The following is a 23297-nucleotide window of genomic DNA, read 5'->3' on the forward strand; positions in this document are numbered from 1 at the left end:
CTGTCCCATCTTCACTCAACATGGACAAGGAGGGTGATCACACAAGAACTTGTAGGCTCAGTTAATGCTTGGTAACCTGATGAAGTTGAAATCATTTTCGTGTAAATGGTAATTGCATTTCATGCAAATTGGACTCGTATCAGAAGGTATGTCTAGATTTTTTACTTGTAACTCATAAAACCTATGCTTCTGCCATCAGACTTCACCTGGATGTGTAAGCACATGCTTAATTTCCAGTGGCTTCAGACTGCTGTCCTTCTGCTGCGATGCCGTCCCACGAGAAGCTACAAGACAGTGTGGTGGCGGGATGAAGTGGGGGATATATTTTGAGTCAGCTACTTTTTGTCTGGAAAGGGCTACAAGTAGTGGAGAGGGTTGAATCATACATGGCAATATACCGTACAATTGCAAAGTTTGTCCAGTAAAGGTAGCATGTTCCCGCAATGAAGTATTTTGCCTGGGCTCCATTATTTCTTTTTGTGCTCGGTTAGTTCGAAAACCCAGTTAATTTTAATATTTTTCGCAGTCTGAATGACTTCAAATTAACGAGGTTGTATTGTATATATGTTGCATTGTTTCAACTGGTGGCCCCTTTTACCTGTGAACAGTGGGTTAAGTGCTTAAGTAACTCTGTAGCCTAACTGTTAGTCGTGAAACGTGGTGAGTGCAATAGCTACTGGGGTGACGGATGATAAATGTGGAGATGTGGTCCTTAGCTTTGAAATTTTTTGAGCTTCATTCAGTGAAAGTCTAAGCAGCTAGTTTTTTTTCTTGTAGCATAGCTCTGCTCTCCCAGCATGCTTGTGCATTTCAGGGAGTAGGCCAGGCGCATGCGAGTGTTACAAATGCCTTTGTTTTCGTAGATGTGTGCAAAAGGGGGATTAAGAAAGAGCCACATGCAGAGGCCGCTGTGGTCTCTGATACGTTCCCCCAACACAACAGTGTGGCGTAGTCATTCAGGGTTTTCCATCAAGGCTTGATTGGAGAACCTTATTAGCTGGCCGAACATTTTGTCATGTCACAAATGTGTTGTCAAGGTTGTTAACTTGCCGATGCAGTAAGCCCCCATTTTGTAAAGTCACTTCATTTGAATTGCCACTTGTTATGTGTCGTGTCGCAACTGAGGTGTGAATGTTTGAAAATGAATGATTAAATATTCCAGCTACCTCCTTTGCCATGCATAGTACACCTAGTTGAAATCAAGGGAGGAATTAAGGGAAATTAAATTTTAAAAATGGTGGTGGATAAGGCTGAAGGGAGATGGGGTTGAAGGTGAGCGTCACAGATATATTTGGGCAGCTTGCACTGAGAAAAAAAAAGGGGGGAAGTTGAGACACTTTCTCTTCTTGAATGCTGTCCCCATGCCTTCTTTCATACATGTACTGAATCCATGCCTGACATGTTTTGGTACACAGTACCGCAACAATTAAGAATGGGAATTGCACAGGTACATTATGAGTCTTTCAAGGCAACGGAAGAACCACTACCGGTTGGATCTGGCAGAGATGCTTGGCGGAGATGCTTGCCAGATGTTCACATATTATTCTGCATTATAAGTAAAAATGTTGTTAAGATGCATGTAATGAACGTGGTGTGGACGCTGTATTTTGAAGGAGGCAAAATATAAAAATGCCCATCCTTTGAGAAATATGTTGGGAAATCTGCTTTGGCTTAGAACCATGAAGGTTTCATATTCATTTATGAGCGAACTAAAACTATTAACACAAAGTTAGCTTGATGTGGAAAAACCACTTGAACCTTGTTCAGCATGTTCTGTAGTCACATTTTGCTACTATAAGAGTGTTTTCTCACTATTTGTCTACACATTTGCATAGTACACAACTTAAGTGTTGCTAAATAACATGTGCTTTTTTTGTTTTAAAAAGTTGTCTTTCATCACTGTTTGCACTGTTTTGGTTGCATCTTTTGATGTGAAGAATTTTGATGCTGAAAAGCACTTCCGCATGCTCTTTTCAGTTATTCTTTGGTGTACTTTGCCTTACCGGATCGCAGACTAGAAACCTTATTTTTGCTCATACATTTTTGGCAGCGAGAAAATGCATTGGGTAGCTGCTCTACATTGCCGAAGCATGCATAATGGAATTCAGCCAGCAATCATTCGTTGCTTGCCTGGTGCTTATGTGAAACCAAACATTTTAGATGTTTTTGTCAGGCTCATTTCTGACATTTTCCCGAGGACGAGATTTGGCGAAAGGTCCTTCACTCTTGCAGGAGACCAATGCAGTGCACATGACAGTCAAGCAGGGCTCATATTTGGAACTTACTCTGCCCTGGCAAGTGACGGATGAAGGCTACACGACCCGAGTGACCGGTCAACTGTTCCACTTAGAAGCCTCAACGAGTCTTCCTTTCAGAAACTTGCTGGAGAGTGAGATCCTTGGAGTAAGTGTTGGTATATCGTGGAATATGTTAGCACAGTTGGTGTAGAGCAAATATGTCTGCTATAAAAGTATTTGCACAGTGTTGGGCACAGTTGCACCTTACTGGCATACCATAAATGTTTTTGGAATATACTAAATGTGCATAAAATTTCACAAAAGTTCACACCTTCGCCTTTATTTCTGTAGGAAGTACCGCTCAGCTTTGCAGCAGTTAACTCCGAGCGCGGTATAGTAATAAATTGATTAGTGCAGTCATAGTTAATTATTTTATATATTAAATGCAGCAGGCCCTTACAACGGGTCCTAGCAAGAGGAGAAAAATGATTGCAATAGGGCAAACACGAATTCATTGCAGTTAAACTCAAAACATAAACTAAATATAATATAACGAAAAAAAAAATGATAATGAAAAAGTAATGAAACATTAGAACTAAGGGCATGCGAACATTCAAAATTTCGAATACGAATCGAATATGTTTGATATTCAGTTCGTCTTTGTATTCAAGAATTGATGTACTAAAATTTACAAAGACCAGAAAATTCCCGAATACTCGCCAGCAATTGTATGCTGCTCTTTCTGATCATATGCCGTGTTTCGCTTACAAATTGCTATTCTTGCTGTTAAACATTCTCTCAAATGGTCGGTCAAATGTTTAGGGGAATCCCCCAAGGTGGAGTAGATTTGTAGTAAGGGAGTAATTACTCATTGACATCCACCCAAGCGCAGCCATACGGCTACAAAGGAAAGCTATACAGCTTTCTCAGAAACTTCGTAGTTAAAGAAAAATTCGTCCTAACGGTGGTCCCGGGTTCGAACCCCGGACCAGGACGAATTTTTCTTTAACTACGAAGTTTCTGAGAAAGCTGTATAGCTTTCCTTTGTAGCCGTATGGCTGCGCTTGGGTGGATGCCAATGAGTAATTACTCCCTTATTCTCTCAAATATTGCTCGATTTTTTAAGTGTTTTGTGCTCTGCCTGTAAAAATCCTGCAGGGGATTGACAGTATTTCTAAATAATAAATAAATAATAAATTACAACGTAGTCACAGTGTGACGTGTTCAAAAATAATAGTGTATCTCGACCAGAGAAGTAAACGTGCCTGACAATAATGGTTCTTCTACAGTTCGATGTCCAAGGCAAGTACCCACTGATCTGGAATGGCCACCAGGACTGGCAGTGCAGCTTGGCAGGCTGCCGTAGCTCGCTGACGCTGCTGCACACTCACAAGGGCTTCTTTCAAGGTGAGGCCTTTGAAACCCTGACTGGCGTGTTGTGGCCTTGCTGTTGAAATGTTACTTTAGAAACAACAGTCTCGCTTTTAGTGCTGTGTTTTTGGGCTTAGGTTCCCCTTGTCCCTTTCTTCATGACTGAGTACCCTGACGAAGGCACACCGTTGTGTTAGCGGGCGGTATTCTTAGGCAAGGCAGGAATGTATTATTCTTTTGTTTAAAAAATAGGTATACCTGATAGCTGCTCCAAATCATTTTGCGGCGTCTGAATTCGGCATGTTTATTATTGGTCATCACCTATCAGTGATCATTAATAGCTGCCTGATAGCAGTATGCACACTATCTGTGATACCTTTGTGGGCATGAGCAGTGCCTGACCAATGACTTTGGCATTTGATTCACATGCTATATGCACTATGTCACTTCCGATTCAGCTGAAGTGGAAATCCAGCTCAAGTTTGCCTTAAAACAGTTTTCTCTTGCTGCTGTTATTTTTTTTGTCTATGTGCCATCGTATCCACAGGACAGTTGCGCATTTTGCTCTGCATTTTCACTTTGATTTTTGGCTGATAAACCACGGAGCATGAAAACTAGGAAGAAATCTGAGCATAATTTTATAGGTATTTCGAGGAATCTGAGGATGAATTGAGATAGGCCTGTTTCACTAATGTAACTGCATTCTAATGCCAAATAGGCTGTACCTGCACTGCATAATGGTGCTTTTATAAACAGGAAAAATTGAAGAAAAAAACAGGATATGGGTACTGCCACCAATGACTATGGTGGTGGCAAACTGCGGTGATGTCAATGTACTGTTTTGCGCGTGGATTCCAGAGGCTAGACGACATTTCCATTCCATTCCAAATGGTGATCATGGAGTCCTTTTCAGTCCTAATGTCAAGGTCTTGAGTTAACTGGCAGGCAAGAAAAAAAAATCATTTTTAAATCCAATTTTCTCAGTAGCAAATGCGTATTTTGTTGCCAAATGAACATAGACATAGTCAGAAAGACCCGTATGGAGATGTCCTCCAAGTGTACATTTAGCATGTTTACCTCTAGGAATGCGTAGTTTTGTGGAAACTACTGTGGCTTATATTTAAAAGGCTGATTAAAAGTTGCTGGTGGGGTCACAGTGATTAAATGTGTGTCTGTTATTAAAGATTTTTGCTTGACTTTCAAGAGCTGTTGTGGTGCTTCATCGTGCTACTCCACCCTCCATTGCAGCCTTGATAGAAGACTGGGCTAGCAAAGCGCGTCCTGACCTCCTTCGCTTTGTTCCTTACACCTGGCATCTCAACCTTGTGTTGACCGAGTTTGAGCTCATTACTCTGGCCAACGAGTACAACTGGGTTGACTGCGCCCATCAGGAGAACGGTACGTCTGGTTGGCATTTTAAGAGGTGGATCTTATTATTCTGATCAGGCACGTATTCAGGGGGGAGGGGGGAGGCCTGAGGGTGTCCGGGCACCTTCGAAATCGAGCTCACCCGCCCTTTCCCTTAATCTTTCTAGTTGAGCATACATCACAAAGTATCCCCTCCCCACTCCTCTCTCTCCCCCACCCCTGAAATAAATTTCTGGTTTCGTGCCTGGTTCTGGTGCAAGCATGCTTCACATTCGTGTGAAGATAATAGAGGCCGTTTTGAAGCTTCTCACACCAAGTTTAACACTAGCAAAGAAATGTTAAAATGCATGACTGTGAAACCTTTTTCATAATCTTAGAATTGAGGTGCCTTAAAAATGTTGTTGGCTTAAATTTTTTTTTTTCTGATATTTGAACAGTATTTGTGTGTGTGTGTGTGTTTTTTTTCACGTCTTTTCAAATCTCAGCCCTCTTTTTCTCTAGTGTTCTTGCATGCTTTCCTCTTCTCATTGGTGGTGATGTATTTCCAACAGCTCGAGTGGCCTTCTGTGGGGAAGTGTTCGATTTGTCATTTGACCTGCCTTTTGTGGACTTCCTGCCGCCGCAGCTCAGCCTCAAATTTTGGATTCAGGCAAGCTTTATTTTCTGCAGTGTGCTCTTTAAGAAGGGTCGTGCATTCTTGTGAACCGTCATGTGTGATGGATTGCACATTTTACTTCTGTAAATTTACTTAAAATTCATATTAAACTTATGATATTAAATGTATTGTCAAGTAAAATTAAGCAATTGCACTATAAATAATTTACTATTCAACAATTAATTGTTTGTATAGTTAACCATTCAACCTAATTTATAAATGAATATATTACTAGTGATATCACTTGAGAACATTATTTGGTTGGGATGCAAGCAAATTTTGCATGTGCGCAATTGTAGATTAAGACTATCTGTGGGGAAGAAATAGATTTGTGCATGCAAATTCCACAGTTTTGAGACTGCTCGGAATGGTTTGATGATTTGCAGAGCAGCAGCTGACAATCAGAAAAAGGGGTTAATGGCTGGGCCAATCTTAAAGCTGTTCAGCCTTGTGTCAGGGATGAACACTGACCTTGCATTAATCAGTAAAATTTGGTCCTTGCATTATACCTAACCATATTATCAGCAGCTATGTTCTGAAGTCATAGCTGTTACCACATAGGCATGTGGCTTCAGAAAAGAATTTGTATGTGCGACATTGTTGTTGCAATCCTGCTGTGTAAACTGTATGCTGAATTCATCTGCGCAGCATCCTGAAATAATAGGGTAAATTCCTGAAGCACATACTTTATTATTTAGCACACTGTCTACACTTTGCCATTTTTCTCTTGCTTTTTGTCCTTGTTATTTACCTTATAGTTTATGCCATATACGTATAGGGAAATTTTTAAATAATGTTAAAGTGAATTTCATTTATTTCAGTATGCTGTGGGGTAAACGCCATCAGTCACTGTTTGACATTTTAGCCCACTTCTACAATCCTCGTGTGTTATTAAAGCGCAGAAGTAGAGAAGATAATTGGTGATTTGAATTCTGGCCACTCAAGCAGATCACTGCATGAATTACTAGTACTACTAGTAATGCCATCGCCAACTGTTCTTAGAGCACAGGGAATACCAGTGGACAATTAAAAGAAAAAAAAAAAAGAAGTGTTACAAAATAAGCAAAATGCACTGAATGTGGCCTAAAGGCACCAAACTAAGTTTTTGGAGCAAATGCACAATTCAAGAAGCTGTCTGCAATGTCCCCTTAAGTTCCCAAGCCTAGAAGATATGCACACAGCTGACAACTTTCTTCCAGGCTGAGAGTGTGTCCATGTTGGCCTCCCTGCCTGAAGGCGACCCTCACCGCGAACTGCTGCTGCTGCTAGACCGCAGTGCCCTGGTCACTGACCGCATGGGAGCTCCCAGGACACAGCCTCCTCCAGACAAAAAATGGCACTTTGTAGCCCAACCCAGGTAGCCACGTCTTTTGTTACATTTATTAACCATGGTTTTGAAGGTATACAGGCAAAAATTGGGATACTAAAAAATCACACGCGTTCCAGTTTGGTTGTCTCTCTTGTATCTAGTATGATTTTGTTTTGTCAGTCATTGAAAAGTCATTATTAGGGGTTAAATGAAAAATTTGCTTTGCTTTATTTGAAAGGAAGATTCATATTCCTTACGCTCTTTGTGTTTTCTGTATGTGTTTTGTTGTTTGTTGTGTTTGTTGCTGTCTTGTTGTTTATTTAAAAGGAAGATTCATATTCCTTACCCTGTTTGTGTTTTCTGTATATGTTGTTTTGTTTTGTTGTTTGTTGCTTTCTTGTTGCAAAATGCTTGCGAACAAATTGACATGTAGTCAGGAACAGTGCCAGCCAGTGCATTCGTTGGAGGGAGGCGGAAAAGGCATCGGGGGGGGGTCGGTGGGGGGTAAAATTTTTGGTCAGCATGATGCCTTTCTGGCATTGCTGCTCGTAAATTGTGGCATTGCTGCTGATCGACTACAGATTTGCACATTTTCTTACCAGCCACAATTAAATGCTGGTCCTAAGAAGTTTAAAGAAATTATTGGCAAAATTGCCTTGTTGGGACTGAAAAAAACGCCAGGGAGACTTTTGGGGTGGCATCCACCACCTCTCACCTCCCCCTGGTGCTGTCACTGCATGCGTGAGTGAACTCTACCCTGTGCTCCTCGTTCTTAAATGCAGCTATTCAAAAACTGTGGGAAAACTTGCCGTCATTTTGCAGAGCAGTTGTTTGGAGATGCTGCGTTACATGTTTCACTGCGCAGTGTTGTGATATTGGTTAGCAAAACATCTTGACACTAGAAAATGCTTTTTTTGCAGTAAGGGCTGGGTGGAAGTTGTCTCAGTGCCAATTGTGGCACTAAGTCTCCAGTACACTTACCATCCTGTCCCTCCGTTGGACTTCGCACATCCACTGGACTTTGATGTGACCACGCCCGAGAAGGAGGAATTGTTGCTGTCACCAATCCGTCCCCCCAAGAAGCGAGCAGTACTTGTGGCTCCAGATGACTTCGACCCCGGTTCCATGACGCCCGATGTCCTGTCACTGGAGCTGGAGATTGGTCCCTCTGTGAGTTAGATGCTTCGTCATCTTATGGTATTTATCTACTGGTTTGGTGTTTAAATTTTGCAGAATGAATGGTCATGAATCTCAAAGTGGTAAAAGCCTGGTAATTCAGACTTCAAAGGACCGGAAAAGAGATTCCGGTTCCTTGACCACCATACGGAAAGAACAGAACTAGGCAGATGGAAGTGAGGAAAAACACTCAGGAAAGGAGACAGACCATAATGTAAAGTTTAGTGATGCATAGCGTGACATGCAAACTTATGCTGCACAAGGAAGTCACAAGGAAGTTTGTCGCGCAAGTTTACCCAGTCCTATGTTGTGTCATTTCTGCTGCTGAATTTTGTCAGGGTCTACCTTTTTCATAGCATTGCCATTTTCTTTTTTAGCCTATACTGCGTTATGTAATACCGTTGTCACTCTGTGCCTTGTGAAAACAAGTTGATAAATATCATATTGAGGTGCTGGAAGCCTTCTCCCTATGTGGTGTGTGCAGGTCCTGTCCTTGGATGGTGTGGTGCTGCACCTGTTGATGCAGCTCAAAGAGAACTACTTGGGTGCGTGGCAGGACTATGTTGACATGGAGGCGGATGCACCTCCACCTGAGAAGGTCCCAGAGGGAGACTTCGATCCTCGCTGCTTCAGACCACTGGATGTGCGGGCAACACTGATCATGCATGACATGCAGGGCCACCTCATGAAGGCAAGCAAAATTTTGTCTGCTGTGGTATTGCATGTTTAGTGTGAATTCACGGATTTTGTTAGCAGAGTGTAATTCTTTAACTTATACAGGTATGCTGCTTGTCATTCGTTTCCTCTTGCAAGCTTTATGTTTTATGTGGAGCTGTGCAGGAGCAGTCAATCTTTTCTTCATTATACTAGGGCTGTTATACCTGCAGTCAACATCTACATTCCAAGAGCTTGTCTTTTGGTGCGAAGCATTCATATAGTATACTGCTGCTATCACTTGACCAGCAGTAGCTTATTGTGTTTGTTTTTTGTGGTACTATATATGCTATATTGGCCAATAGCTGAAACTGACAAATGACCTGTATTTAAAATTTACGAAGGAAACTTGAGATTTCGTGCACCAAAGATATGTTTGGTCAAAAAGCAATGTGATCAGGTGCGGATTTAGAAAGGAGAGCAGAGGAAATGGGAGGAGAACACTCCTCCCCTTCCCGTATATAGAAATCTTTTGTGAGAAACTGCATTGTTTCATATTCTTTTTGATGGAAACCGTTCATTAACTGCCTTGTACGAAAAGAACTGCCCCTCCAAGAGCTGCCCATTAAGGGGGGACACTGGTCTTGAAAAGAAAATTTTATTAATTTAGTCATAGTTATGAAATTTTCAGGGCACATGTATTTTTGTGCGCTGATTCTAGATATGTCATTTAATTTCATGTAAAACAATTCCTTGAGCACTTATGCACTTTTTATGCAAGTATTTTGCGGAGAGTTTTGAAGAAAATTTGCTGCAGGAAACTCGCTGAAATGTATGCCATTGGGTTCTCTTGACACCAAGGAATACAATAAGGGTAAAATTATCATCCTGGCTCTCACAGAACTTGAGTAATAGGGTACTGAAGCTGCCACTTCAGAAACAGGAATACACACTTTCCTTCTCATTTCTGAAGCAACAACTTCAAAACTCTATAACTTAAGTTCTTTGATAGGCAGGAAGACAATTTCACCCTTATTGTATTCCTTGGTGTCAAGAGAACCCAATGGCATGCATTTCAGCCAGTTTCCCGCAGCAAATTTTCTCCAAAACTCTCCGCAAAATACTAGCATAAAAAGTGCATAAGTGCTCAAGGAATTGTTTTACATGAAACTAAATGACATTTTAGAATCGGCACACAAAAATACATATTCCCTGAAGATGTCGTAACTGTGACTTCATTAATAAAAATTTTCTTTTCAAGACCAGTGTCCCCCCTTAATCTACCTGTGAATTTGATTTCATGAAACATGACCTAGGTCATGTTTTATGGGGAACTGGGTAGCTGCACGTTACATGGTTGCCTTTGCGGCATCCAGCTGGTTTGCTACTCTTCGGGGCAAGTTTTTTCTTCTATATTTGTTGATGTCCGCAAGCCTGCTTGTTCGGAGTGCTCCAAGCCCCTTCTGCTTTCTTTCTCCTCAGGGCTGCAGTGACCGGGAACCTCCGTGCCCGTCCCTCTACTTGGAACGCCTTCAGCTGGAGATCTGCAAGAGCCACCGGGAAAGCCAGCTGCAGCTGCTGCTGTCACCACTGGTGGCCGTCTGCCCGGGAGACCGGCCGGGACATCTGGCCCTGTCTTCCTTCCAGGCGAGTATTCGAGTAGGGCTAGCAGACCACTGCTTCATTCGTTTTACTTCTTTCTCCTCCTCTTTTGGCCAATCTACGAGCTTTGTAAACTACTACTTCTCAGTCTTCTTTGTTGTCATCATCATCATAATTGCAGTCGTCATCAGCCAAGTCCACTGTCCCTGTCTCATGTTTACTGTGGCCAGCCTATCCCACGAGCTTCCTGATTTTATCCCTGCACTTGGCTTTTGTGCCATCTCTGTTACGTTTATTTTTATTATTTAGGGAGTAAAGTTCATTTTTACTCTGAACCATGCCAAGCCACTGTTCATACGGATATTATAGCATAATTAAAACTGCCTTAGTGTGGCAAATCAATATATATCAGTCTGTGCCGCCAAGTGTTTGTTTTATTAGAGGTGATTGTTTTGTTACTAATCAACTAGTCAGTCCGGACTAGCTTTGCTGTCCACTATTGATTTGTGAGGGCTGTGTGCATGTGGTACTTATGCTTCTTTGCAACAAGTGCAGCATAAGATGTATCATCGCAGTAAAAGAGAAATAGATCAGGTGCATAGCAAGCATCATGATAATCATGATGGATAGTGAACAGGAGTAGTGGTGCTTTGCAAGCTGAACAGAATGCTGGTTTGCAGATTGCTGTGACTGTACCGGGGTGACTGGGCTCTTTTCATTCTTTTCTCTCACTTTTTATTTCAAGGTTTATTTGCTGTGTGACTGGAAGTTTATGGCTTTCCTAGAAATGTGATGCAAGAAATATTTCTAGTATGATAGCTGCAGATTATCACTCACAGATGACTGACGCCTTAGCATTCTGAAGGGTATCATTCCGAGGAATAATAAAATGCAAACAAAAAGTTACCGTCTGGCGCTTACCACGTGTTTACAAAGGCAGGCAGGGGGCTACGTGTGTCACTGAATTAGTGGAGCTCACTCGTTTCCACTCATGGCAGCAATTTGAGCATAAAAGGTTGCTTTTATTTGGAAAGCTGATGGGGCTTAGTGGTGCTAATTTCAAGAAAATGGTGATGATGGGATTACTAATGCATGAAAAAAAAAAAACACACTAAACTAACAACAAGAGGGCAAGGCATTGCTGTGCTGTTGCCAAGGCGTTCACTTACCATATCTGTGTTTGTCCTTTGATCACATGGGTGGATTTGTCTCACTTTGTTTTCTTGTATATTTAAGCAGTGTATTATCTTTTTTGCCTTTTGCGCCCACTTTTAGTGCCTACTTTCTTGTTAGCTCGAGAAGGAAGTCCTGTCATTAGCAGCAAGAGCAGTTAAACTTGAGGAGTTCATTTAAAGGAAGCCATTGTAATTGCAGGTGCGGGCTCAAGCCTTGTTCTCAGGAGCGGAGCGTCCATTGTGCAGTGAGACACTGGAGTACGCCTGGCTTGTGGAGCTTCAAGCTGGAGATATCACTGGCAGGCTCACACTTCCTCAGGTGAGTTCATTAAACCGCCTGAAATTGTAGTCTTCACTTTTGATGCCTGACAGAGTTCAGCAAACATATTTTCAATTCTTTGATCACTGAGCTTTGTACAAGGTTTTTTAATCTCAAGCACAGAAGCAGACATGAACTGTTTTAAATAGATCATAGGCAACAGAAAGAAAGCAGCAAGTAATTTCTCTGTGTAATGAATGCTATAAGGGTATCTTTGTGAAGTTGTAATGCTTTGCCAAACATGTGCTCTCAAGAAGCCAGCTAAACTATAGCTAGCTTGGGGATGCAGGTTTACTAGATTGGCTAGCAACAGGAATGAAAACTGCGTAAACTGCTGCTATTGTTTCATCTGAGTTTAAATTTTTTTTACCTGTGTGCCTTTAGAGGTCACAGATCTATGGCAGCTTATGTACGACTACAGGGCCTAACTAGATATTCTAGTGATGTGTGTCCTGCTTAGATGAGCTTTTTGTCACTAAACCTCGTAATTAGCTTGAGTACCATTCTGCATACATATTGTAGCACCCAGCACTCTGTGAGTAACGTGTGCATGCTTATTTGTTCCTGTAGCTATCGCTTTCATTGCTGTCTGGATTATCACTCTCAGATGACTGGCATCTTAGCATTCCAAAGGTTTGTTGGAATATCCTTTTTGAGGAATAATGGCCGTCGTGGTGGCTCAGTGGCTAGAGCACTCAGCTGCTGAACCGAAAGATGTGGGTTCAATCCAGGCCGTGGTGGTCGCATTTCGATGGAGGCAAAATTTTAGAGGTCCGTGTACTTTGTGATGGCAGTGCATGTTAAAGAACCCCAGATGGTCGGAATTATCCATAGCCCTTCACTACGGTGTCCTCATAGCCTGAGTCGATTTGGGATGTTAAACCCCATAAACAGTACCTTTTGAGGAATAATAAAATCTAAACAAAAAATTCTCGAGGTTATCACTTGTGCATAACGGCAGGCAGGAGGCTAGGCAGGGGACTATGTTTTACTGAAATATAGGAGCTCATTCATTTCCACTTGTGGCAGTACTTCGAGCTGTAAATATTTTTTATTTGGAAAGGTGGTGGGCTTATTGGTGCTTATTTCGAGATAATGGCAGTGATGGTATCAATAATGCATGACAAAAAAAAAAAATAAAGGAGGTGGTAAACTGACAAGTAGTACTTGCTTGTCATGCAGCTCTACGACCTGGTTGTTGGAGCGGAGCTGTTTGTGCAGCAGGCCCAGCACAGCAGTGGGGCACTGGTGCCACCGCAGGGCCGCATCCGCTGCCAGCACGACTTGCCCCAGACAGAGTGCTCACACGCTGAGTCCAGTTCACCATGCCCTGTGCCCGATGATCTCAAGTACCGCATGACACGGTTCATGCTGGACTATGTCGACATTTGCTTGGAAGAGGCCAACTCTGCCATTGCTTTTGAGGTGTGTAATGTTCCCCTGTTAGCATCTGGGGGGCAAATCATTTTTGGCAAGGCTGCCTCATCGGTTTCCTTTCCCTTCAGTTGTGCAGGCTTTATTGTGCTTTGTCAGACCACACATACTAAAATCAAACCTCAATATAATGAACATGGATATTACGAATTATTGGCTGTATTGAACTGTTCATAAATATTTTTGACAAAGCCTTGCAATTTCTACTTTATATATCAAACGTGGTTGACCATGAAACGGATATATTGAACTCCCCAGCACAGAACTGTGCTCGTTCGGATGGCAGGCGGCAGGCTTCTCCGCACTGCACAAGTGACTGATGGTGATGCGGCAAGCGTTCCCGCCAAGGTTTGCACTTTTCTCTCGCCAACTGCGACAGTCCGGTAGTCAGCATGCGTTCATGCCTCTGGCATTCGTTGACAGCGCCATGGAAGCAGCAGCGCAGTTGGTTGTAAGCTTGCATTAACATCCTGCGCTCATGTCGGCTACTGCGGAGGTGGTGAAAACGGCGATAGCTTTCGCTCCGACTTACCGCTTTCCACGTGGCATGTCTGCGATGCGGGAAAGCCACCATAGCCAGCGCTCAACCTTCGCTTGCGGAGCTGTGCGGGGAAGCCAACCTAACTGGCGCCTGGTTTTTTGCACTCTTCGGAATAGCTGCGAGCAACTTCGAAACACGGCCGAAACCTGGCAAAGCATCTGTCCGTTTCTCTAGTAAGGATCGCCAGAATTGCAGTCCCTTCAATGGCTAAATTTCACCGCTATTGCGCGTTTCTGACGAAATTTGATATTACGAATTTCGTCTATATAGAACTGTTTTAAGATTTTTCATATGTTCGTGATAACAAGGTTTCACTGTATATTGTATGAAATTCTACATGGTTTGAAATGTGCTTCGTAGTATTCAAGTTGTTAGCAAACGGAGCCCTTGTTGAAGTGAGGACTTGTGATGCCATAACTTTTGGTCTTACGAATTATCATTGCTTGTTTACCTGAGCAAGTTTTTATTGTAAGTGCAGTGTCACTCCGACAGATTGAGAATCTCATCAGGACAGCCTGTCTTCCTCACTGGTACCAAAACAATCCACATATAATACAAGTTCTTCTTCCAGAAATAGATGTCAAATTTCTGCCTGATATTATATGTGGATCCAAACAGTTTTCAGCCCGAAGTCCACAGTTCTGGTTTCATTATTATTCAGCGCTGTCACCATCAGGCTTCCAGCAAGAGGAGGCACTGTCCAATGGTAGAGTCGGTTGGCTGTTTCAATTCCGATTCCATTTCAACATGTGGACCTCGCAACACCCACACTGTCTGAAGCAGGATGATTGCACCTCACACAATGGTGGGGTCGTGAAAGCAGTACTAGGCTGCTTTTAAAAGGAAATATATCATACCCTGATTCTTTTCCACTTGCAATGCACAGGAAACAATTCATAAACATAGAAATCGCTGTGACCACAGCAGAGTCAATTACAAGGCCGAAAGGCACGGTTTCGATCCTGTCTGCAGCGGGCTCATTTTGATGGAGACGAAAATCTAGAGACCCGTGTTATGTGTGATGTCGGTGCAAGTTAAAGAACCCCAGGTGATAGAAATCATCCGGAGCCCTGCACTGCGGCATCCCTCATAGCCTGAGTCGCTTCGGGACATTAAATCACCAAACAAAAACCAGTCAATTACAAGGGTCGTCTGCGATCATAGTTACTTCATAGTTAACAAATACGCAATAATCTACAGCACAGCGCATCGTTTGATTAGCTATGTGCATGCAGTTTTTCACTCAGATGTGGTGTTGAATTAAACGTTTAGTGTGCGACTGCTGCTTACATGCTTTTGACAATCCTTCTAAGCTTGCGCGTATACTTCACGACAGCACACAATGCACAAAAGGCCACATGTTTGCATTGTCATCTTAGATGTGTACATGTGAGAGCTCAGTCAGCAGTTTGTTCTGCATTCTGCAGCTGCCCTTGATAATTTCACTTAGTTTCGCACTAACGGAGCTTATTTCTACCATGTACCGCTGAGTCACCACACTACCTACTACACAGATTCCTATCCGCCCAGCTTGGGAGAGGGGGGCCGCTCCTCTTATTGTACTCCGCCCAATATACTGTGGCCACTGCTCGTTGCCCATATCGCCTACATGTTGGACGACATGGGCTCAGATGGTCTGACTTGAGACGGTGACCTGGACCAGGGTGGAAAAATAAATGTTTTTCTCTCTCTCTCTCTGTACTGTACGCATGCATTGCAATGAGACGCAGCCACACGCAGTGCAGCAGAGAGCATCTGCCTTTTGGTGGGCGGGTTCTGAGCTGGCCTGCACTCCTGTGGCTCCTGTGATTGGGCAAGGAGCTTAATTGTAAATGCATAATAGAAATGATGTAACTGTGCTTAATTTTCTTGGGAAGTTTGAATGTGGAAGTGTTTTGGAACTGTCATTTGGAATTTTCCCGGCAACGCAGCCACCTTTCCGAGCAGAAAAAGGATTGTTAGTGTTTCCAAGGGATTATGTATCCGTCTTGCTTAATTTCCCTTCCCATCCCTTTAAGCGCGAAATGTAGTGCAAATAAATGCTCTCGGTTCGCTTCCCTTACTTTCTTTGCACATGGGTGAAAATTTTTTTCGTGTTATATGTGGGTTTATACGATGTGTTGTATTTCTCCAAAGTCCATGTTATCCTGTGTGTTTTTTCTCTATTTTCTCTGATGTTAGGCTCGTAAGGGAGCATGCCATAGGGCACAAGGACATTTTCCTTCTAATGACTGAAATAGCGGAGTGTGATAAGATGAATAATAGAGAGAATGATAAGGCATCTCCTTATTAAACTTGATTGCTATGGTCTTTTACCTTGCAGGTAGGACCACTAAAGCTCACCCAATGCAACTTGCACTCAGAGCAGACAAGTTCGGGCTTGAGTCTGCAGCTGCGAGCTGTCAATGTTGCACAGTTCCTGTTGTCTCCGGATGGTCCTTGGCTTCAGGTACCACGTTATGACACCTGTCATATTTAGTTTTACCTGTGCTGTTGTATATCCATATGAAAATGAAGAAATGTTGGTGAACTTGGCATGAGAAGAAGGTTTTGGTTCTTAGGCAAGGTAATTAGGCAAGTTTCTGCGCACATGCAGCTTTGTGAGACCATAGCTCCATGGTAGAAACTAAATTCTTTAAAGGTAGGGTAGTGTATCAAACCATACTTAAATATACAAGCCCTATAAAGCTGTTGAAAATTGGTTTTGGCAATGATAACAAGTCAAACTGCACCTGCATTGCCAGAATGAACTTGTTCTTGAAGCTAGAGCAAGGCATAGTGAGTTTTATCGGATACTGGAATGAGTGTTTCAGGTATTTTGGAATCAGTATGTCTTATATTTCTGTCTAGGGTTTCTGATATCATTTCTTCTCGTTTTAGCATATAGAAGCGATATGTTTTTTGTGAGAAAGGGCCTATAAAAACACAGAAGTTAGATTGAGTGTTGTCGACATGCTTGCAGATGCCTCGATCAACTGCAGCATAGTACGACAGTTTGTTTAGTGGCAGTGGTGTTGCGGGCATAAAAGTTGGGCTTTGGAATTCTTCTAATGCAGGAGTCCTTTGAGCCTTGGGGCAATCCCAGTATCCTTCAAAATTTGCTGAGGGACCCATGCTTCTTCGCTTCCATCTCTTCCTGCTTAACATGCTTGCAAAAAAAGCATGTACATGCTCAGTCACTCAAAAAAGGGCCAGATTCAGTAATAATGACTGGCTGTGGAGTGGGACAATTTGCTGTAAAGGGGTTGTCAAGGGAAGGTTTAGGTTGAGACACACACAGGTTTAGGGGTTTGGGAACTCCAAAAGCACCTCAGGGGACCCACTTTGAGAATCCCTGCTCCAAATGCAGTACATTTGTGCTCAGTGCCCAACCTGTACTTGTTGACTAAAGTAAACTTGTTTGTTTTACTTGGTGACCTGGAATATGTTGCACAAGCACAATTGCAGTGACTTGGTCATGACCATTCCGTGATCCTTTCATGTGTACAGCAGCTTGAATGACGGTTTTCAAAAAGTTAGTTCTTGCTCTATTTAGAAGGCATTGTTGTGCTCAATTTTCTGTTGCTGCGTTTGTTCACTTGTTTATTGCTTGATTTTGTCTTGGCAGCGGATGCACACAACCTGTGTGCTTTTGGAAGTTAATATACGGATCTTTGAGATAGGTGTTCATTAAACCGCTTGTGTTTTCAGACTGGCAAGCTGGAGTTTGGGCCATTGGTTATGGACAACTGGACTCATGGGTTGCCCCAGAACAGCCAGGAGGGCTTCCTTCGCACTCACGACAAGGCCACCCATCGGCTGTGGTTCCTGTGGGGCGACAATCGTGCCGGAGGTCGTTGTGGTTGCCTCGGTGGTTGCTTCTTCTTTGGCTCCGAGGATGCACCCGATGGCTCGCCAGCGGTAATGCTAGCTGGCAGTTCTTTTTTGTTCCTTGGAAAGCTGCATCTGTGTGATTGCACACATTGCATGAAAATAGTATTGAAAAATGCAGAAATGCAATTCTTCTCCAGGTGATGCACATTTGATATACATCACTTTTGGCGAAAGGAAATGTTTTCTCCGTAATTGTGAGTGATTAGTGTACTTGAAGCATATCCTGACGTTTTATTGAAAATTTGTGCGTACGCTTTAAATGTAGCTGATGTGGCCAACCGTTTTTAACAAATTTGGCAGCATTGCATAACTTGAAGTGTGCGCCCAGAAAGGAAAGAAAAAGAAAGTGGCAACCTCATACCCTTATGTTGGTTTGGTTTGGTTTATGGGGTTTAACGTCCCAAAGCGACTAAGGCTATGAGAGACGCCGTAGTGGAGGGCTCCGGAAATTTCGACCACCTGGGGTTCTTTAACGTGCACTGACATCGCACAGTACACGGGCCTCTAGAATTTCTCCTGCAAAGAAATTCTAGCCGCCGCGGCCGGGATCGAACCCGCGTCTTTCGGGTCAGCAGCCAAGCACCATAACCGAGCACCATACCCTTATGTTGTGCTCTGAGCTGAGTGTTGTTTACCGTGTTCACAAGAAATAACAGATAACCATATTCATTCACATAATTCTCGCGAAGCTTTCAAATGAGGGGGCACGAAAAAGTCTTGTGAACAATAGCAAAATGATGGCAGTTGGGGAGCAGTTTCGGAATTGAGATCACGTGAAGTGGAACATGCAAGGGAAGGTCACTTTGATGCTCGCGCTTCATTTGTCAGCTGTTTGACTCTCAAAATATTCATTTTTTTTCTGTTGTTTGAGCATGGATATTTTGCGGAGATCTAAACTGATGGATATTTAGCACAAAAACTGTTTTTGAAAGATTGCTTTCTCGTGTTTGTTGCGATCTCAAGACTCGCATCCCCCCTTAAGGGGCATTTTTTTTTTTTCTTGAAAGCTTCTTTCTTCAGCTGTGTGCTGTCTGAGAATATCTGCTGAAAACAATAAATACTGATAACTATTTCAGCTTTGTTCAATCTCATGCTGCAATGAGTACAGTAAGGTCACATGAATTTACCCCTTCCTACCTAATGATGGCCACATCTGCACTGTGGTTTTGCAGTACATAATTGTTTTTATTTGAACTTGTGCTTCTCCTGCATGGAACACGTTGATAAAACAGCTCAAAATGTCCTCCCGAGGTGACAAATATTGGCACATGGTGTTAGAAACAAACATAAATGTTCATTTGTGGGGCTTTTCTGAGAAGAATGTGCTGCGCGACTGTGTAGCATGTATTTTGCTGTTACAAAGCTCATTAGTGCAGGAAAATTCTCGCCAATTGAACATTGTTTTGATGCCTTAAAAAAGAAATATGCTCAGCTCTTTTTAATCTAATGATCTTTATTGACCATCTCTATGCAGCTTTCGTATTCCATGTTGACCTCCTTTTGTGCGCGCACTTTCACTTATATTGTGAAAAACCTTTCAGGGTGATGCAGGGCAGGGAGAAGAATATGGAGAGCCGCGCCACAGTGTCTTCCGCCAGTACAGCAGCCCTGCTCATCGCCAGCCAGCTGCAGTTAGCTTTGCTCGTTCTGCCTCAGCATGTGATGGGTATGTTGGTCCGAGTTGCTGACATGGAATGAAAAGGGGCCGTGGGCTGTTGAATGTTTCAAGTCCCAGACCAAGCTGAATCATTGAGACCTGTGCCAAAATTATTACAAGTCAGTGATTCTGTCATTTATGTATTAATGGGAGTAATATAATTGCAGTGTTAATTTTCTAGTCCTTAATGTCTGACAAAATAAGCAGTCATGACTAACACACATACAAGTGTAAAGACCCCTAATGTCGCATTTATACACTGTGTTGCTTTTTCTTTTATTTTTTCTTGCTGGACAGCTTTTCATCTGCTAGGTCCCATCAGTTTTTTTACTTATATGTTACAAGCCTGCGCAATATAAACCTAACCTTTATATAACAAACGCATGAAATCTTTATTTTATATATCTTGCGTGGTTCATCAAACTGATATATTAAACACGCAGCTCTTAGCATGTCTGCTTGGATGGCAGGTGGCAGGCTTCACCGCACTATATGAGTGACCGGTGGTGCTGTGGCAAGCGTTTGCGCCAAGGTTCGCTGTTTTATCTCGCACTGATGTTCTTACCGCACACTCGCCAACAGCACCACAGAGTATACAGCGGCATAGAGGATTGGTAGCCTTGCAATCACGCACGCGAGCGTGTGCATGATAATCATTCTGCACTCATGTCGGCTGTCACAGAGGTGGTGAACAGGGCAATAGCTTTTGCTCTGTTGTACCATTTTTCATGGGACATGGCTGTAATGCGTAGAAGCCGCCCTAATAGGGCTTGGCCTGTCGCCCTTGCTTGTGGGTAGTGCTGTGTGAGGAAGCCACACTAACCCAAACGGCCGGGCTGGCGGGCGCACGAGGGCACCTGGCAAGTTGCGATGACGTCACAAGGTCATATGACCTAGGTGGCTGGCGGGTCGCCCGCTTTTTCACTCAACACCACTGAGGACGATGACGGCAACACCGTAGCGTAGCAATGTTGTGATGCAAAAATTGTGAAACACACCATGCTAGCACTCTTATTTGCATTTGGCCTAACTACGCAAATTGACTGCCATTTTTGCTGTTGTGATACTCTGATGTTCCTTTAACTTTTCAATACAGATTAATGCATACTTTGGTCTTGCAGCTTTTTACCCTCATAAGTGCAAAATAATGTGCATGTTATGAGGCAGGGGACAACTAACTAGCTTTCTTTTTTGTTTGCTTCAGTGGCTTTTCTGAGTGCTGAATGCAGGGAAAAGGGCAGTGGGTATTCGAGCATGGTTATTGCATCGGTGTTTGCAGCAGGCCTATCACTCCTCTTCCAAGAGAGCTTTATTGAAAAGATTGTGGAACACTATTCCTGTGGCCTTATGCAATATCTTGCTTTGCAGGCCGGACACTCGTTCCCGGGAGACTCCAGCGACGGATGACCTGACGGACAGAAGGCGCAGCAATGGCTCAGCAGTGCGGCGTGCCGTGTCCACAGACTCCACACACTCTTCAGAGGCCTTTTTCTCTGCTGACGAAGATGGGGTTGCAGCAGGTCGTTTTCAAGAGGACGGTGACCAAAACTCTGACAAAAGGCGTCGGTCATTTTGCGTGCGTGGTTCTTCGTCAGCCAGCTCCAGTCTAGACCGCCGGCGTCATGCAAAAGAGCAGGACCCAGATGCTGATTCCAATTCTGTCTCAAGCACATCATTTCTCTCTGCTGTGTCATCACAGGCATGTTATTGCGCTTTTAATAAGAGCCCTTCTGTGTGTTTAATGTTGAGCTCACTGTTTTTCATTTGTGTTTTTCTCATAGTCTCAGGGCCTGTTTCAGTACAGCACAGATTGAAAGCAGTCATTGAGCTTACAGGCAGCTTATGAAACATCTGCCTCAATACAAAAATTAAATTAAGCCATTAGATTTGAGCCATTTTAAAGTGTACGGAAATTTTCTGAAAATTGTTTTTTTATGCCTTTCAGGAGGATGTGACACTTGTAAACTTGCATCATCAAATGGACCGTCCAATCGCAGAGTCCCCTCTGCTGATGGCATGCTATGCCGCACATCTATCGCAGTACCAGGTGTGTTTTGTCTTTAGTAATTGAATGTGCTGACTTGGCATGTGTTGGTTTGGGTTAACCATCCATATCAACTTTGCACTGCACTGTGGAACATCAAAACTGAATAAAGCTAGCGTGGCCTTTAGGCACTTTTGGATGATACCGTAAAAATTCAGTGCTCTCATATTGACTCTGCATTGGAGGGAGGCTCATACAGTTGAAAGGATTTATAATTAAGAGGTATAAAAATTTCTAGGATTGGTGAGCTTTCTGCAAAACTGCATGCAGAAAAACTGGAGGGATATACTTAAGCTCCACTTTAAGGGTATGGTGTGATAGGGTTAATGGGTTATTGCTCATATATGCAAAATTGCTCATTCTGTACTTTACATTCACAGATACTTGGGTATCCTCATGCCACCTCTAGTGTAGTGATGCAGTGGGTAAGCTTTGTGCCACTGCCCTGTAATGGCAGGGGCTGCCACTGGCGGGGTTTGGGAGACCTGGGTTGCTCTTCCCGAGCAACTTCTCGTGACCAGTCATTAATTTAACTGCCACCTTCCCTGGTGGGCAGTTTGCTTTCGACCTGAACCCGCTGCGGTGGCTCAGTGGTAAGGTGCTCGTCTACGGAGCCGGAGTACCTGGGTCCGAACCTGACCGCGGCGGCCGCGTTTCGATGGAGGCGAAACGCAAGAGGCGCCTGTGTGCTGTGCGATGTCAGTGCACATTAAAGATCCCCAGGTGGTTGAAATTATTCTCCAGACCTCTTTCTCTCTTTCTTCTTTCACTCCTACCTTCCTCCCTTCCCTTAGGGGCCAGGTGTTTATGGAGATATGTGAGACAGATACTGCGCCATTTCCTTTCCTCAAAAACCAATTTACCAATTTTTAATTTTGTCCTGATAGACAGGTTGTGATGGTGAGGACTAATGCTATAATCATAACCACATGCCGTGTTATGATGGCCCCTATACCATCGCACTGCTCACGCTGTAGTAGTCTCAGCTTCAGATGTGTTTTTCGCCTCCTCGTGCTTGTGTGCTGAAACGGGTCGATGCTTTGGTGCAGGTGACTAACTGGGAAGAGGTTGTGGCGCCCCTGCCACACCTGGTGGCACGCTCCTCGGATGGTGGTGGGCCCCCTTCCGCCTCCTGCTTTCTGCATGCCAGCTCCTGCTGGAAGCCTCGCTTCACACCTTGGGGCACCCGTGGCTTCTCCGACGTCCGCATGGTAGCACGAGCACGGAGGGCCGCCTCCATCGGAGCCGCTGGCTGTGGCAGTGCTCAGGCATCGAAGTCCGCAGCTTCTACTGAGGTAAGTAACAAAGACCCACCAGAGCGGACAGGCTACAAAGCAACTATGCTAGTCAATTCCTATAGTCACTGTTTGGTCCGTGGTGGCTTCAGTTTTAAAAATGCGAAATGCAGAGGTGATTTTTTGTTGGCGATTTTTGTGCTGTTGCTTTTGGGAGGTGCATTTGACCAGTCTGAAGCTAGACACTCTGTGAAGCTCTAAGACTGACCCCACGGCAGTAAGAGTTACACGAAAGAAGGTTCTAAGTTGTTACAGCGTACTGTCAGGTGACGTGAGTATAACTTCGGTAGGGTAGAAGTTGAAGCTGCCAAGAAATGTTCCTGCAGCTTTTATAGGAGCACAGAATTCACGAGTGGTAGATGTAATCATCATCATCATCAGCCTGACTATGCTCACTGCAGGGCAAAGGCCTCTCCCATGTTTCTTCAGTTAGCCCTGTTCTTTGCCAGTTGCGGTCACCATATCCCTGCAAACTTTATAATCTCATCCGCCCACCTAACTTTCTGGCGCCCCCTGCTACACTTGCCTTCTTTTGGAATCCACTCTGTTACACTTAAGGACCAGCAGTTATCTTGCCCTCGCATTAC

The 23297-nt window shown here is 43.5% G+C and overlaps 1 protein-coding gene across 1 annotated transcript in view; it reads left to right on the forward strand.

The window, feature by feature from the left end:
* tweek (transmembrane protein KIAA1109 homolog tweek) overlaps window positions 1-23297 on the forward strand; it is a 101900-nt gene that overhangs the window by 18988 nt on the left and 59615 nt on the right. Inside the window, exons 8-23 of the mRNA XM_089566825.1 lie at window positions 2233-2403; window positions 3527-3644; window positions 4857-5006; window positions 5528-5625; window positions 6831-6988; window positions 7861-8110; window positions 8601-8807; window positions 10253-10417; window positions 11747-11866; window positions 13049-13291; window positions 16165-16290; window positions 17532-17741; window positions 19256-19380; window positions 20740-21070; window positions 21317-21418; window positions 22465-22710. Coding sequence (XP_089422951.1) covers window positions 2233-2403; window positions 3527-3644; window positions 4857-5006; window positions 5528-5625; window positions 6831-6988; window positions 7861-8110; window positions 8601-8807; window positions 10253-10417; window positions 11747-11866; window positions 13049-13291; window positions 16165-16290; window positions 17532-17741; window positions 19256-19380; window positions 20740-21070; window positions 21317-21418; window positions 22465-22710 — 2820 coding nt within the window. The remainder of the gene's footprint in view (window positions 1-2232; window positions 2404-3526; window positions 3645-4856; window positions 5007-5527; window positions 5626-6830; window positions 6989-7860; window positions 8111-8600; window positions 8808-10252; window positions 10418-11746; window positions 11867-13048; window positions 13292-16164; window positions 16291-17531; window positions 17742-19255; window positions 19381-20739; window positions 21071-21316; window positions 21419-22464; window positions 22711-23297) is intronic.

The sequence above is a fragment of the Amblyomma mixtum genome, chromosome 1 (assembly GCF_055824585.1).
Source record: "Amblyomma mixtum isolate Tamu chromosome 1, ASM5582458v1, whole genome shotgun sequence".
Taxonomy (NCBI): domain Eukaryota; kingdom Metazoa; phylum Arthropoda; class Arachnida; order Ixodida; family Ixodidae; genus Amblyomma; species Amblyomma mixtum.